Genomic DNA, 17876 nt, shown 5'->3' on the forward strand with positions numbered 1-17876 from the left:
GCGAGACGTATCGGCGTTCACCTGTACAGAACAAACTATTACAAAAACTAAAAATTTGCAGGAAAACATGGTACGAGCAAGTAAAAACATCTTGGCTATGGCTACTTTTTCCTCAAGGATTTAACCGAGTCAGAGTTAGCCACCAAACTCGAGAGCAGGCCAACAAGGACTGCACTGTTATACGTGGTTGGTTCTGTTTGCATCGAGTTGTTCCTTGAATCAATGAACGATTCATTTTTAAAAGGCCCGCCCACCATTGCTCCCATAGCCACATTAGGATTGGGTTTCTTGGAAGCTAGCCACTTGAACCCATCACTGCAACCAGTGGTTGCATCAACTGGAATTGAAGCTCCCCTGTGATGCACGAATTGTGGGTATTTATCCCCATACCCCACCAGATAGCTTATTTCCTTTGGGTTATTGCCCAACACATAATCAGCCTGCATACAAAACATTATCACGTAACTGTTATTAAGAAATACTTTTTATGCAACATATTTTTCATGGAACATAAACGACATACCTGTGATTTTGCGAAGTCTCTAAGATCAGAGTGTTTGAATGATTCGTCACCACAAGATAGTTTATCGGTGTTTGCTGTACGCATGTAATCGCTGTATAGAGCAGCTAAAAATGCTGAACCAACAGGATGCTGCAGAGCATCCCATTCACTTATCCATATAAGACCACCTGCAGTAGTAACCTTATGCTGGTAATTCAGTTTATAAGAGCATTATTAACAGTCTAAAGTTATGGTTGCGGATTTGTTACTTAAAGGGCACACAATAAGCTTTGAAGGAGATCTTACTTTTTGTTCTGCCGGATGTGGCAGAGGGAGAATCTGGTAGAAGGGCACACATAAGTTCCTCGGCAGCTTGCTTGTAATCTTCGAGTCCAGAATTCCCGGAGGTGCCTTTGTCCCCTAACAAGCTTAACCTTGAAAGTAAAACCTGTATAGATGCAGCATATTCAAACAACTTGTACTTGGAATGAACTCAAGTGAATGCTACCAATTTTCTTCAACACTCACTATATATGCATGAACATTGAGAACTAAGGCATTCTTAAAGCATCACAATGCTTGAGAAGAGTCTATGAATGTGTCCAATATTCATTTAGAAATAAAAAGTGATTCTATATCAAACCAAGACATCACTTTTTCAACTGCAACAACAATGTTAAACTAGAAGGTAACAAGCTTCGAATTCCAGAGAAAGAGACCATTACCTGGGCTCCTGCAAGTTTATTATCCCAGCTAAACCAAGTTGGGCCATCCGCTTTGCCATACTTTTCCGAATTTTCGCCGGTTACATATTCAAGATACGATTTGTCACCTGTTGCATGGTAGAGCCAACTTGCACCCCATATGAGTTCATCACCATATCCTGTTGAATTGTAATATTTTGCAAGTTCTGGGAGACTCTCAGTGTAAGAACCTTTATGCTCGTCTGCAAAAGTAAAAAGTTGCTTGGCATGCTTGAGAAGGGTACTTGAATAATTGGAGTCATTTTTCTCAAACACCAGAGACGCTGAAGCCAGAGCAGCAGCAGTTTCAGCTGCAACATCCGACCCAGGAAGCGATGTGTTCACATGTTTGAGAGGCCTCCTTCCAGTCATTTTCTCTGGCTTTTCCCAACACTTGTGGTCCTCTTTTGGGTCACCTACCTGCCTCAGTCTTGCAAGTTAGTGCAATTATCACACAACTTACATGCACTTGCTGAATCAATCATGCACAATTATATACCTGAATATAGAGCACGTTGGCAGAGGGATGAGCATTTATAAGGAAATCAGTGATCCATCTGAGAGAACCTTTGGCAAATTCCAGTTGATTCACATGCTCCATATGAACTTCATACTCAAGAATAGCCCATGATAACACAGTAGCAGTGAATGCCATTGGGAAACCAAATTTCAAGTTATCCCCAGCATCATACATCCCCTTGGAAAGATCCAGCTTTGCTTCACTCCCGTCCTTTAGCCCCGAATCTGCTCTCCATGATATCTGATCATTTACTAGCTTACCAGCTACCACATGAAACAAACAACACTTCAAAACCAATATCTAATATTTTAAAAAGTTTATACGTAAAAAAAGAAACAAATATAGAATGAATGAGAGAGAGAGAGAGAAAAAAACAGGTACATTTTTGGACATCAAAGAATTGCATTGCGATTTCGAGAGCATCTGCATACTTCTTGTCGTCCATGGAACCTTGGGAGGAATTTTTATGATCCATTTTCTTCTTAAGCATAAAACGCCGACTGCAGCCGCAGCCAGTACTATAATGATCAGAATACAGCATAAACATCGTCTGGGCTTTGCCATTTTTTGTAACTTCAAATTTCACCCTTCGAAGAAACGTTGAAACAAAGATCTATTGGGAATCAAGTGCATGGGACAGTGTGATAGGTTTAAAGAAAAATGGAATTGGAGACTGGTTAAAATGTGGAAATGAATATGTAGAGTTGTTATGAAATGGGTTTGGAAGTATGTATTTTGGGAGAAATGTGGTTAAGAACAAAGGGGATTAGTTCAATTGAAGCTATTTAAGGTAACGAGTTAGCTGGATCTGGTGAAGAATCAGCAAAAGGTTGGCCCTCATAACATGCACAAATTACAATATTTCCAACGAAATTTCTTGTAATAATACAATTATGTGGTCTAATTCTGGTTTGAGTACCTCTACCATGCTGAAATTTAATTTCTCTTCTTTTTGTATAATGTTAGACATAGGTCAAATTTATAATACCATTAGTTGTTAATTAATCAATAAAGTCGGGTCACATATAAATATGGGTAAACTATCGAAATTGTCACTTACCTTTTAAATTTGTATACTTGTGCTCATTAAAGTAAAAAATTTAAGTTTTGGTCACTTGTGTTATCGTTTTATTAAAAAAAATTCATTAAAACTTTGAATGTCGTTAGTTTGATGACGTGACATGTTAGTAAAGAGATTTAATTTTTATCTTAGCTCTAAACTTTAGATAAAATACTAATTATGAACATTTTTATAAACCCTAAGTAATTTAGACAAAATTTCAACTTAAACAAAATAATTTATCTAAAATTCAATTTACGAAAATCTTACTTGGTACCATTTTGCCTTGTTTAGTTTTTTTGATTCTTTTTTACCCAGTAGGAGTAGCAGATCCACGTGAAGGTATGTACGTATTTATCTTAAAATTTGATTTTTTTAGTTAATTACTTATTTTAGTGGCAATATACATTTTAAAGTTTTATTTGTGTCTCTACTTTATTCAAAAATTATTTTATTAACATATCCATTCTAAGTTGATGTTGAACATCTCTGAGGAGGAATCAATAAAGAAACTCCTAGAACAGGAGAGTAGAGTTTTCGTTTCTTCGTCGTTAATATCATCCTTTAAGCTTTTGCTGCTAAACAATCCGCTATAGGCCAACATGGTGTAAAAAAAATAAGTAAAATCGTCCAATAGGTCAGGCGGGTAAAAAATTAACACATTAGGTCATCTTTAAAATTAATTTATGATTTACGACATTTACCATAATGACTTGAAACTCATAATGAGGGTATGATGAGTTTCAATAAAATATTTTTTTAATAAAATATTTTTTTATTAAAATTTATCATATCGACGTGATAAATTCTAATAAAATAATTATATATTTTTAGAACTTGTCACGTCCGCGTGACAAGTTTGAAAAAAAAAATTATTTGGACAAACTCGTCATGTAAGTGTGACGAGTTTATCTTGCATTATAATATTTATCGTAGATCCCGAATTAAAATCTGAATTGACCTAATGGACTAATTTTTTTACAAGCTTAATTTATTGGGTGAATTTTATGTAAAAAAAATATCTTTGAGTAGAAATTGTGCCATACAATGGATTATACAAAATCCAACCCAAAGCGAGATGGTTCCAATGTTATTGGGCAAATAAAACTCTCAGCAACCCAGAAATGTAGCCCAAAACAAGCCGACGAGGCTTCAATATTTTCCAGTCGACAGGAAGAAGGCAGGAAAGAGCGCCACGTGGAGAACACGAATTCTCCAACTGTCTAGTGGCTCACATTGATTTGGATACCAATCCCACAAATAAAAAAACATATCTTAAATCCGCCATCGCTAGCCGTGCGTTTAGATTCTCGGCGCTCCACTTTCACTCTTTTTCGGTTTCTCTTTTGAATTCTGAGGCAAAATGTCAATCAGTCCCTCGCTCTCTCGCCTTAGCTCTCCATTTCTTTGCAGCCCGCTCAAACTCTCGACTCCGTCTTTGTCCTTCAAATGTGGAAGGAATCAACGGTCGCCGGCCTCTTATCCATGCATCAGAGCCGTTGAATTTGATCAGAACACGGTTCTTCCTCTACCATTTTACTTGCTACTCTTTCGTAGTGACATTGATATTAACTTTTAAATTTTTTAATAATTTTTGTATTAAAAGTAACCTGGAAGTTGTTTTCAGGTAGTAGCAGTGACGGTCGGACTTGTCAGCGTTGCGGTTGGGATCGGCATTCCAATCTTCTACGAAACCCAGATTGATAATGCTGTAAGTTGTTTGTTTACCAATCTTTGGATTGAATTCTGGGAACAAAAGATAAAGAATTGGATCAATTCTTTTTTTGCAGGCTACTAGAGAAAATACCCAACCATGCTTCCCTTGCAATGGCACCGGTGCCCGTAAGTAATTCCTCTCTAGTATAACAAAAACTTGTGCCCTGTTGTAATTAAAAGAATCCAGGATATTCCCAAGGGAAAGCTTTGTTTTGATCGAGTAATTCAAAGTGTTTGTGACTATGCAGAGAGGTGTAGATTTTGCGTGGGAAGTGGCACGATCACTGTAGAGCTTGGCGGGGATGAAAAAGAGGCGTCCAAATGCGTCAACTGCGAAGGAGTTGGTTCTTTAACATGCACTACTTGCCAAGGTAGTGGGATTCAGCCTCGGTATCTTGATCGCAGGTATGAATGGAATGAGATTATAAAATTTGATGGAACGGAGAAAATAAATTAAAATAAATTATCAATAGAAAATAAGAAAAAAAAACTTAAATTACATGAAAATTTGAAATTTTCAGAGATGGCTATATCTCAGAGTATGATTCTCCCTGTAAATGCTCGAAATTTGACTCGGTTGATCTAATCACCATAAGAAGTGGCATCTAACAAATTTAACAGGATGTAACATTATGGAACACGAGAATATGTAAAAGCGGGAGAACCATTGTTGAAGGATTCAATGTTTTGATTTGAACAGGGAATTTAAAGATGATGACTGAAGTGCGAGGGAAAAGAATTTGGACTTGCCTCGTGGGGATTGTTGATAAACATAAACCCGGTGATTTTGAAGGACATTGTGAAACCATTGGTTCTTTTTGTATTTACCCTACATTTGTTTTCTCCCATCTATTTCGTGTCAAATTGTCTACTTGCTGATGGAATGGAACAACTTGTTAGAAATTGTTCATACAATCTTTATTGTATCATTGCTGGTGGTGGTGCTAGATGAGCAAGACACTAGCATTGTTCACAGATAAGGGAGAAAATCAAACAATTTGGGTATTCAGATTTCGAACCAATGATAATCTAACTTTTTTTTTAAATAAAACATATGTCATCTAAAATTCATGTTTATTTTAATCGTGGATCTGCTAAATTTCTATTTAGAAAAGTCGAAATACCTGGCCTAGAAATTCAATATAATCAATTAATCTTAGCAATGTAGGCATAATTGTACGCCTTTTTAGCATATTCAATCAGACAGGTTTTTCGCGTATTTTTTTATGTTACGGCTAAATGTTCTAAACTATACCCCAAATGTCACCTAGTTTTTGTATTTATATCGATTTTATTTCTAATTTTGTTTCATGTAAAATATTTTCCGGAAAACGCTTTTCTCATTTCTCAGTGTTTGGTTGAAGGAAAATTAACAAATTAATGTAAAACATTTTCCCAAACAACAGAATTTTCTTTACATTTTCTAGAAAATGATTTATGATCTAATTTTTCGTAAATCATTTTCTAAACTTTTCACTTCAAAGAATAAATACTCAAAATAATTTTATTTTATGTATTTAATATTAATATAATATTTTAATATTATTTTAATAAAAAAATTAATTATTAAAATATTTAAAATATATTTATTAATATTTCTAATAATATAATATACTTTTTAATATTATAGTAATATTGTCAATTATATTATAATTATATAAGATATTTTATTTTTATTTTAATGATATATAATAAATTATTAATAAAATTTATAATATTTATTAATTTGGAGTAAATACAAGATAATATTTATTCATAGATAACTCTCAACTTCTTAACTTTTTAATATTATAGTAATATACTTTTTTAATATTATAGTTATATAGTCAATATTCCTTCTCCTAGGATCATCTCGACGCGACCGCGATCGAGGCTGTCATTAGAACGGGGAGTATTTCTACCACTTCTCTTGTGCTTTTATTTATATTTTGAGACAAAATGACTTAAGTAAGGGAGTAGAATTGCATCAAATTTTTGCCTTGCTTATTCGATTGACTGAAATCAGGTTTTTTGATATTGATATATTGAGATTTCTTGTTGCCTATCCGATATTTCGCTTTGATTCTCTTATTTCCTTGAGAATTGTGACCTTGTAATTTTTGGAATTTAGGATGCATGATAATAATTGGCATGATTAATTGATTTTCTATAAAAATTTACTTGACTTTCCATATATTTGTTAATTAAATTGAAGCCTGATTTAGTACAAGTTTAACTTTTCTTGTGAGTTTTGAGCCTATTGAGCATATAATTTCCTTCATGCTCTTTGTTTCATTGAGTGTATCGAATTAGTTCTTAGAATTCTAGAACTTGCAACATAATGCTTTTCGAGGCTACATGCTTGAATATAATGCTTTAGTATGATAGGGTCACTTAGGATTTAACCACTTCATTTCCCAAAATAAATTGTCTACCCTTTATTTTCCCTTAGTAAACCAATTTTTAGCCTTATATACTTTTCTTTGTTTATTTACCACATTATTAACTCGAGCCGATTTATTTTTATCCCCTTTTGTCACCCTTTTCAGGACAAAGGTAAGATTGTTTCGAGAGAAAAAAAGGAGAAGAAATATTCGAAACTATTCGAACAAAAAAAAGAGAGAGAAAAAGAATCGAAAAAAATAATGAATAAAGTGTTGATTTCTTTTGCTTCCTTTGAATAAATTTATGGAATGATCATAGTTTTGTCTTGAACCTTAACTTGATTTTTGGCCTTTTTCCCTACCCGAACCTAAGCCACGTTACAACCCTATTTAAAGACCCCTTAACTTTTGCATTATGTTCGAAGTGGATATTAGATTTATTTACTTGTCTATGGTAATATTTTGATTAGTTTCAACTTGAGCGATTCTTTTACCCTAAACACATTGAGCGAAATGAGTGAACTATGGAGAGGTACTAAATTTTGTTTCATTGATATTAACGGATTATTGGAATGTCATGTTTTTCTTTAACTTGCTTTTAGTTATGTCTTTTGCTTAATTGTTCCTTGATTTTTGATATTTTCTATGGTCTTGATTCGATTGGATTTCTTTAAATTATTGTGTGATAGAGGATGGCAACTTGTGATTTTGATTTGTTGATTGAGAAATGCTTGAGGACAAGCATTGAATAAGTGAGGGGGAATTTGATGCGTAGTTTAAACAGTCGTTATTTTATCCTTAATTACTCCTTGTTTAGTTTTTGGTGTTGATTTGGGTTTTCCTATTCATTTTCTGTATAGGACATTAGATTTCAGGAACGACACTATAATGACACAATTCCAAAGAATTTTTATTTTCTAGAGTCAAGGCTGGATTAATGGGCATGACTGCATCCGATCTAGCAGCTTCTAAAAGATCCAATCAGCGTCTTCCAGAAGGTCCAATCAGCGTCTTCCAGAAGGTCCAATCAGCATTACTAAAATACGAACGATTACCTTCAAATTCAAATTATAATTTATTTTTATTTTTTTAGAAATTATCATTTAGAACTATCTCTTATCTTTTAAGAATTATTATTAAGAATTGTTTCCTATTTATTAGGATTTATCTTTTAGGAGTTATTTTTCTTGTATAATTCAATAATTATATCTTGATATTTCTACGTATTTTTAGGATCTTTAGGAGGCTATAAATACCCCACCGGGGTAAGCTAGAAAACATATCTCTCATCTCTCGAACTATTTTGTTCTTTGCTTTCTTCAGTTGAATAAAACTTTCTTTTCTTTTCTTTAATTTTCTTTTAATGTCAAGCATGAATTCTATGTTGCTTGACTAATTTTTTGAATAAGCTGAAGGCGGAAGCTGCAACCCAATCCAATCTTGTGAGAATCGAAAAAGGTACATAATTTCCTTATATTATTTTCTTGAATTTTCGACAACCCAATGAAGGCAATCGACCTTTCTTCAACATCTCAATGTTTTTAATCCAAGGAGTGCACATTGGCTTGATCGACGTTGCGATCTACAATTGGGGAGGAGAATCGACTTGTAGCAAGTTCAATTCCCTAAGAACAAACTTAGCGGTGGTCCACTTAGGGAAACCAAGATTGAGTTCAATTCTCATTGAGACACCATAATCCGAGCACGAGCTTTTCCTATTTCTGAACCAGTACCGACATTAACATCAATTGGTGTTGTTAATCCGAACAAGGGTTGTATTCCATGGATTGACTTTGAAATATTAGTTCACCAAAGAGGAGAGTAAATTACAAGGGTTGGACCTCGTAGACTTTAACCGACAAATATCTAAGGTAAAATATATTTCAGTGATCAAGACCTGATTGAGGCAAAGCAAAAGCTGGAGGTTATCTTTCATTAATTATCTTTTCTACAATTTACTTTTATCACTTTAGTTATTTAATTTTAGTTTAATTAATTATTCCAAAACCCTCATTTTTTAATTATTTGTTTTTACAGGTTTCGTGGTTAGAATCAAATAAAATTAAAAACAAATATTTCTAGAGTCCCTTTGTATCAACCATTCTTCTCACTATTCTACCTATATTATTTCTTGAGATTAAGGATAATTTATTTGATAGGAAAACGACGCTTGTCAACAATACATCTTCATCCTATTTAAATTTCAAGTGGTCTAAATTAAGGATGGGCACAAGACCCGAACTCGACATGTTCCTATTCGATTTGACTCTCTTGGTCAATTTTAAAAAAAAAACCATGTTCAAATTGGGTTCAAGTTTAGGGTGAAAATAGTTAATCCGACCTTACTCAAAAAATAATGTAATTATACTTTATATATTTTAGGGATAATTACAATAATATCATTTTTAAATTATTTTTTCAATTAGATTTGTATTTTTCTGAATAAAAAATTAAGATTTTTTTATAAATATATTTATGTCGTTTCAAATTGAGTCTGGTCGAGTTCGAATTTTAACTCAAAAGATAGGTCGGGTTTGAGGTATGGTGAAATCACCCCAAATCAGATTGGTTGATTTTCAGGTAAAAGGTGCATATTTTTTAGTCAGGATGGGTTGACCGAAAACCTAATCTATTCTCGTCCCTAATCTAAACTCAAAATATTTAAAATTATTTAAATTTAAAGCAACTGGAATCCATAATATTTCAAAGTTATCAGAATTTAGAATTCTCTAAAACCCGAATCTCAAATATTAAAAATTTAAATTTAATTTTACTTGAATATAAAAATAATTTGTGATTCTAAAATCGAAATTGACCTAACTTAAAATCAATCCAATTCATCCAATTGATGGGTCTAGGCTAAAAGAGTTCAAACACTTCTGGGATCCAAGTATTTAGTGGGTCAACTGGGCTGCTTAAGGCTCCAGCAAACTTGGTAACATCATTTGCCATTTCGTATTTGTCATAGTGATTATTAGCAAGTAAATGAAACAGGTTATGTAAATGAGTGAGGAAATGAAAATGGTAAAGCATGAAAGAGGGGTTGCTGATGTATTTCATTACTAGGGGGTTGGTGTCTGTCTCTCATAACTAAACTATCTAAAAGCAAATTGAAGTCGGATCATTAAAGCTTTGATAACTACAAAAGCCAGATATTTGATAGCTCTCCCTCTCTGCGAACTGAACACATGCCATAGCAGATCGTAAATTCGTAATGTTTTTTCCTCATAACCATTGATTTCTAATTTATTGGTTGATTAATTCAAATATGATATTATAGAGACTCATCAAGAATATACCTGATTGTACTGTTGATCAACCTATTTAAGCCTTAGGCTAGGATCAACAAGAGCCTTGGTCTCTATCAACTAAAATTTTTTTAATCTACGTTTGAAATTTTACATATATGACTCAAATTGGGGCAGTATGGGAGATTACAAGTCACCACCATCGGTAACATTTATGAGAAGGTTTACTAAAGAAATTTTAAAAAGTCAAATCCAACTATGAACTTTATTACATATCTCTCTAATAAAACTGTTGGGGAAACCGGGTTATTTCCCACATGAACGTAGTTTCAAAATTGACCTAAAATGTCAAGATCAAAACCACCAAAGGTTGCACAGCGGATAAACCCGTCAAACTATTAATATTGAAACACAATGAAAAAAACCGAATAAAGAACAATAAAGGAGAGAACACACCAAATTTATGAGATTCGACGATAATATTGTCTACTCCTCGGGCACCACACCGGATGATAACTTCACTATCAACAAAATATTACAACAAATAGAATTCTTTAGAATTCCCAAAGTAAGAGAATGAAGAAAACAAATGGAAGAGAGAACTTGTTTATGGGATGATTTCTAATGAAATACTTAGGCCTATTTATACTTGAGTTTTAAGGACTAAACTTATAAATAACCTAATATTTTAGGGACCAAAGATAAAATTCCCATGTGCAAAGTTGGTCGCCTACCAAAGATTAATTTTGCAATAAGTTGGCCACCAACCAAGATGAATTTTCCAACTTCCCAAATTTGATTTCAAGTCAAACATAACAAATCTCCACCCTGACTTGAAATTACCAAGCCTACTCAACTTCTTCAACTCCCCAAATTTGATGTTGTGCCTCTAATTGCACTCAAAAGTGCCACGCACCCGAAGGTGTTCATAGTTTCAGGATGTTAATCAAGTTCAAACAATGATTGAACTTGATTACTGTTACTACATTGGTCATCATATCTGCAGGATTTTCTGCTGTCATAATTTTCTGAAGCATAATCTTTCCTTCTTCAAAGATCTCCGGCACAAAGTGATACCTCACGTCAATATGCTTAGTCCTTGAAAGGTAGACTTGATTTTTCGCTAAGTGAATAGCGTTATGACTGTCACAATAAAGACTAATGTGACTTTGAACAACTCCCAAGTCTTCCATCAACCCGTTAAGCCAAATTGCTTCCTTCACAGCCTCTGAAACTGTCATGTATTCTGCCTCTGTAGTAGACAAAGCCACCGTAGATTGTAAAGTAGACTTCCAACTTACTGGGGCTTTAGCAAGAGTAAACAAATACCCAGTAGTTGATCGACACTTATCCAAATCACCAGCATAGTCGGAATCAACATATCCAACCACACACTGACCAAGTGTTTAATCCTGTTCAAAAACTAAACCAACATCCACGGTTTGTTGGAGATAACGTAGAATCCATTTCACAGCTTGCCAATATCCTTTTCCATGATCATGCATGTACCTACTCACAACTCCAACTGCTTGTGAAATGTTAGGACGCGTACACACCATTGCATAAATCAAGCTCCTAACTGCATTAGCATATGAAACTTTTGCCATATACTCTCATTCTTCGTTAGTTTTAGGAGATAACTGAGAACTATGTTTCAAATGAAAAGATAGTGGGATACTTACATGTTTGGTATTTTCATTGATGCCAAAACATTGTAATATCTTTCTCAAATACTGCTTCTTAGTTAAACAAAGCTTCTCTATTTATCTATCTCTTCTTATCTTCATACCAAGAATTTCTTGGCCTCACCTAGATCTTTCATCTCAGACTCTTGATTCAACGTACAAGAGAAGATAAATAAAAGATCCATCTTTGAGCTTTTTCAAATACACACAATGATCATATTTGCTTCTAGTGTACTTTTTCCTCCTCATAAAGCTATCAAAACGCTTGTACCACTGCCTCGGAGATTGCTTCAATCCATATAATGATTTGTTCATCTTACAAACCTATTTCTCACAACCACTATCTTTGTATCCTTTTGGCCGAGTCATATAGATCTCCTCTTCTAAATCACCGTGCAAGAAAGCCGTCTTTACATAAAGTTGAGCTAGCTCCAAATTCAACTGTGCTACTGAAGATACTCATTTTTTTTCATTTGATTATTATTATTATTATTATTATTATTATTATTATTATTACTAAATAATTTTATTTACAAACAGGCCCAATACCCGAGGCCCACTTACAACCAAACCCAAACCCGGAGCCCAATAGAAACCTTAAATTAAGTAGGGTTTGTATCATCCCATCCCAGCCGCCGCTGCTTCCAGAACCTCCACACCGCCAACGCCTATGATGCAAGGTGGTCCAATGCACTGCTGCCAAATGCTCCAACTGACCACTACTGAAAGGTCAGCCGCCCCACGTCGATATCTCGCTGCCATGAGCTTCTCCAGAAGCTTCCAGGAGTACCACACAGCCCCCACGTCGCAGCTATTAGGGTGAGTCACCACATAGCTCGGTGACTCACCAAATAGCCACCCTTTACCCGGTCCAAAGCCATCACCGGTGATGGTTATAAGAAAACCATTAAACCTGAAAAAAGAGAGGATGAGAGGGCAACGAGCAACACAGCAACCACCAAATCCACAAAACAAAAAAGAAAAAGGAAAGAAGAAGAAGATGAGCTTACCTCGTCAGAGAACCCCAAACGTCACCAAAAAACTAAAAATACCGAAGGTATTTTCTTAGATATAGGAAATTATAGGGATTTTTAGGGGAAATAGATACCAGATTTGGCCTTAAAATAAATAGATCTATATCCTAGGGAATTTTAGAAATTTCCGGCTACCGTTGACGGTGGCCGACGGTGGTGACCGATGCCGGAACACGGTTGCAGGCCAGAATTTGCCTCCCTCCGGTGGAGGGTTTAGAGAGAAGACAGAGAGAAAATATTTTTCTCTCTGTTAGAGAGAAAAGAAGAAATGAAGAAATGAGAAGGTTGGCCCTTGGGGCCGACTTAAATGGGTATAAATACCCTCATCAAAACGACGCCGTTTTGGTGAGGGTATCTTTGAAATTTCACATATGGGTAAACCCCATCCGCAGTCCATCAGTTTTATAACTTTATATTTTAGTCACTAAATCAAATTTTAGATTCTTTTAATTCAGTTTTTGAATTTTACATATATGTATTTTAGTCCTTAACCGTAATTATATATATTTTAGATAAATAACATATTTAGTCCTTTAATTTTATAAATTAATATTTTAATCCCGAACAACATGTTTTAATTTATTTTAATTTGATGTTCGAATTTTACACAATTTTATTTTAATCACTAAATTAATAATACAAGTAAAATTGCATGCTTAGTCACTAGAATATTAAATAATTGGTAAATTAGGAATCTAATTTTAAGAATGTTATAATTTATCCATTTAATACCTTTATTTAATTATGAGTATTATTATTATTTATATATATATATATATTGATTTTAGTTATTATTTATTTTTATATTTTCTTAATATTTGAATATTATTATTAGTTATTCATATATATATATATATATATATAATAAGTAATATTTATTTATAATCCTATTTATAAATTTTATAAATTATTTATAAATTATTTCAATTATGTTTTTAAATATTAAGAAAGGGGTAGTCTTAAAGCAATTGGATATCTATTTTCTGATATTTTAAAAAATATATATTACTTTTATAAAACTATATCTATTTTAAATAATTGTTTTAATATTTATTTATTTTTTAATATTAAGAAAAGAGTTGTCTTAAAGCACCTAGAAGCCATTTTCTGATATTTCTAAATAAATAAATATCTTATTTATATTTAAATTAATATATTTTCATAAAATTATAAATTTGAAATAACAGAATTATAGATTAAATATATTTTTGAATAATTAAAATTCTAATAAAAGAGATAATTTATAATTAATGAGTACCAAATTTTGGGCGTTATAGGGGTGTTAATCCTTCCCTAAACGTAATCGACCACGAATCCTATTTTACTAATTTTTTTTGTTATACGCAGATCAATTTTATCTTTTAAATTATGTTTTATTCAAAACTATTTTAAAAGATTATTTTTTTAGGTATTTGACCTACCTAACCCCAAAAGGTCAATGGCGACTCCCAAACATGTATTTTAAATCAAAATCATTTTTATCCACATTATTTTTCCCTCCAAGTAAAAATTTCGTGCCCGGACGAAAACCGGTTACGACAGCTACCAAGGCTAACAATATTCTAATGGAGGAATGCTTCACAATGGGGGAAAATCTTCATTGTAGTCGATTCCCTCCTTTTGAGCGTAGCCTTCAGCTACCAGCCTTGCCTTGTAGCGAACATCTTTCTTGCTATGAGATCCATCTTTCTTTGCAAATACCCACTTACATCCAATTTCTCTTTTATCTTTCGATAATTGTGCCAGTTTCCAAGTGTTGTTCTTTTGAAGAGATTTCATTTATTCATCCATGGCATTTTTCCACTTATCACTTTCCAAGCTTTGTATTGCTTCTTGGTAAGTGATAGGAAATCATCATCAACAACTGGAAGAGCATAGGCCACCATATTAACAAATCGAGCAGGTCTACGAATTTCTCTCATTGGCCTTGTAACTACAAGTGGTTCTGGTGTCTCCAATAGTTCTTGGGTTTGAACCTCTTCATCTTCTGATTCTTCCATTGGAGTTGAAGAATCAACTGCATCAACTTATGGAATCATCGTCTAATGAAACTCCACCTGTTTTGGAGTATGCTCTACCTGCTGCGGAGTATTACTTGTCTGGACAGCTTCATTTGTTACCTTCTTTACTAGGGCAGATTCATCGAAGGTAACATCTCTGGTACAAATTATCTTCTTGGTGTCTAAACACCAAAGGTGGAATCCCTTCACTCCATGGGTGATTCCCATAAAGAGAGCCTTCTTTGCTCTCGGATCAAGCTTGGATTCCTTCACATGATAATAAGCAGTGAATCCAAAGGCTCAATAGTCACTATGAGAGATGGAGTTTTAAAATTCACATCTGGCGCACTTGTGATGATGAAGGGCATCAAGAAAAATAATTTGTGTTACTACCAAGGTAGTACAATTATTGGAGCAGTTGCAGCAGCTTCTGAAGGCGATGATTTGGACACAACCCAGTTGTGGCATATGCGGTTGGGACATGCTGGAGAGAAATCCTTGCAAATTTTGGCAAAGAAAGGATTGTTGAAAGGTGCAAAGGCTTGCAAATTGAACTTTTGCGAGCATTGTGTTCTAGGAAAGCAAAAGAGAGTGAAGTTTGGCACCACTATACATAATACAAAAGGTATTGTGGATTATATTCACTCAGATGTATGGGGTACTTCAAAGACACTGTCTTTGGGAGGAAACCATTATTTTCTAACTTTTGTAGATGACTTTTCCAGAAGAGTTTGGGTGTATCCGATGAAGTCTAAAGATGAAGTGCTTCGAATTTTCCTTAAATGGAAAAATATGATCGAGAACCAGACTGGTATAAAGATCAAATGTCTTAGGACGGACAATGGAGGGGAATATAAAAGTGACCCATTCTTTGAAGGTTGCCATGAGTATGATATTGTTTGACACTTCACTGTTAGAAATACACCACAATAGAATGGGGGTGGAAGAGCGTATGAATCGAACACTATTGAAGAAAGTTCGATGTATGTTGTCTAATGATGGGTTAAGTAAGGCATTTTGGGCTGAGGTTGTGACATATGCTGGCCATCTTATCAATCGTCTGCCATCATCAGCGATAGGAAGAAAAACACCATTGGAGGTATGGTCTGGAAAACTTGCTACTGATTATGATTCCTTACATGTATTTGGATCCACTGTTTATTATCATGTGAAGAAATCCAAGCTTGATCCGAGAGCAAAGAAGGCTCTCTTTATGGGAATCACCCATGGAGTGAAGGGATTCCGCCTTTGGTGTTTAGACACCAAAACCAGGTTATTTCCCACACAAACATAGTTTCAAAATTGACCTAAAATGTCAAGATCAAAACCACCAAAGGTTGCACAGTGGATAAACCCGTCAAACTATTGAATATTGAAACACAATGAAAAAACTGAATAAAGAACAATAAAGGAGAGAACACACCAAATTTACGAGGTTCGACGAGAATATCGTCTACTCCTCGGGCACCACACCAGATGATAACTTCACTATCAACAAAATATTACAACAAATGGAATTCTTTAGAATTCCCAAAGCGAGAGAATGAAGAAAATAAATGGAAGAGAGAACTTGTTTTTGGGATGATTTATAATAAAATACTTAGGCCTATTTATACTTGAGTTTTAAGGAATAAACTTATAAATAACCTAATATTTTATGGACCAAAGATGAAATTCTCATGTGCAAAGTTGGCCACCTACCAAATATTAATTTTCCAATAAGTTGGCCACCAACCAATATGAATTTTCCAATAAGTTGGCCACCAACCAAGATGAATTTTCCAACTTGCCAAATTTGATTTCAAGTCAAACATAACAAAAACAATCACATTCTGCTTATGACTTACCCTGCTAGAACTTACAAGTGTATGAAGAAGGAAATTATGAAGCTTCAGAAAAGAAAAAAAAAGGTCCAGTTGATAATTATTGTTGGAACTATGGAGTGATTCAGGGACTTTATGGTGATGCAATTTCTGGGTTTCCTTTTTTCCTAGAGAATAACCCTCCAATCAGGGGAATCAATGGCTTCTTCTTCTTCTTCTTTCTTAGTGAAGGGTGCCTCTCGAGTTTCTCCACACCTGGTGGAATAATAAGTTGAGCCAAAGAAGGTGGATTTGCAAATGTCACGTATCTCTTCTTTTGGAACTCTGTTCCTTGTTCATTGCATGGTTGTGTTTTCTTCACGTGGTCTGGGACAAGCTCCATATCAAACTCCTCCATTCGTTTATGGGTTTCTCGTTCCTTCATTTTCTGCAATTCTCTCTTGGTTCTTTCTAGCTCCTCTTTAAGAGAAGACAGACAATTGGCCATTGTCATACTCTCCTCTCTGGCTTTTTCAAGGTTATGTTTTGTCTCTTTCAGCTCAGTATTCACGGTTCCCAGCCTGGATGAACCATTTCCACTTGCTTCACCATACATCTGTCAAAAATTAACTTGGTAAAACTGGTTAATTTAGATTATAACATTACCAAAAATATCATATAAAGTTTACAATATTCCAGTTGATTAGTTTACAAGGAAACTGTGGACAGTGACAGAATGTATGCTTGCTCTCTTTATGGATAATCCTCCCTTTCTAAAGTTTTGAAAATAATCTCAGACATTCTAGAAGGGGGATGGAGATATATCTTCATCACCTTTCTTGATGGACAACATATATTTGATTTTACCATATGGATCATTGATGAAACCGCTATGCATGACATGACATGTTATATTTTTACGGTAAATGAACATCTAGAGTGATGGAAAAAATACACATGCATGTCTATCTACCATGACGAAAAGGAGAAAAGAAACAAGTCGACTTAATTACCTCCTTGAGTGTGTTGGCATAAAGTTCACCGGCTAAAATTTTCTCCCCCAACAAGGAGACCGCCTCTTTCACCGAACTGAATGGCGCCCTGGTATCGATCTCCGCCCGCATGACCATCAGAACACCACCTTCACCTTCTATCATATGAAAGTTGTCAAAAGAAGCCTGTTATGTATTTAGGGAGGTTGGT

General features: G+C 34.3%; 2 protein-coding genes and 1 pseudogene across 2 annotated transcripts; 1 reads left to right on the forward strand and 2 right to left on the reverse strand.

Annotated features, from left to right (window-relative positions):
- Positions 1-101: 101 nt before the first annotated feature.
- LOC120164846 lies at positions 102-2512 on the reverse strand (annotated as a pseudogene).
- A 1507-nt stretch (positions 2513-4019) lies between these two features.
- On the forward strand, positions 4020-5419 carry LOC120164825 (protein SPA, chloroplastic-like). The gene is made up of 5 exons (XM_039174475.1): positions 4020-4344; positions 4453-4536; positions 4616-4667; positions 4790-4946; positions 5242-5419. Exons 1-5 carry the CDS (start codon positions 4189-4191, stop codon positions 5261-5263), a joined length of 471 nt encoding a protein of 156 aa, XP_039030406.1. The 5' UTR covers positions 4020-4188; the 3' UTR covers positions 5264-5419.
- An 11225-nt stretch (positions 5420-16644) lies between these two features.
- LOC120164834 (WEB family protein At1g75720-like) lies at positions 16645-17874 on the reverse strand. Its single transcript, XM_039174482.1, has 2 exons — positions 17687-17874; positions 16645-17289 (listed from the first exon to the last, which is right to left on the reverse strand). Exons 1-2 carry the CDS (start codon positions 17828-17830, stop codon positions 16828-16830), a joined length of 606 nt encoding a protein of 201 aa, XP_039030413.1. The 5' UTR covers positions 17831-17874; the 3' UTR covers positions 16645-16827.
- Positions 17875-17876: the final 2 nt, after the last annotated feature.

Source organism: Hibiscus syriacus, unplaced genomic scaffold (genome assembly GCF_006381635.1).
Source record: "Hibiscus syriacus cultivar Baekdansim isolate YM2019G1 unplaced genomic scaffold, ASM638163v2 tig00111543_pilon, whole genome shotgun sequence".
In the NCBI taxonomy this organism is placed as follows: Eukaryota; Viridiplantae; Streptophyta; class Magnoliopsida; order Malvales; family Malvaceae; genus Hibiscus; species Hibiscus syriacus.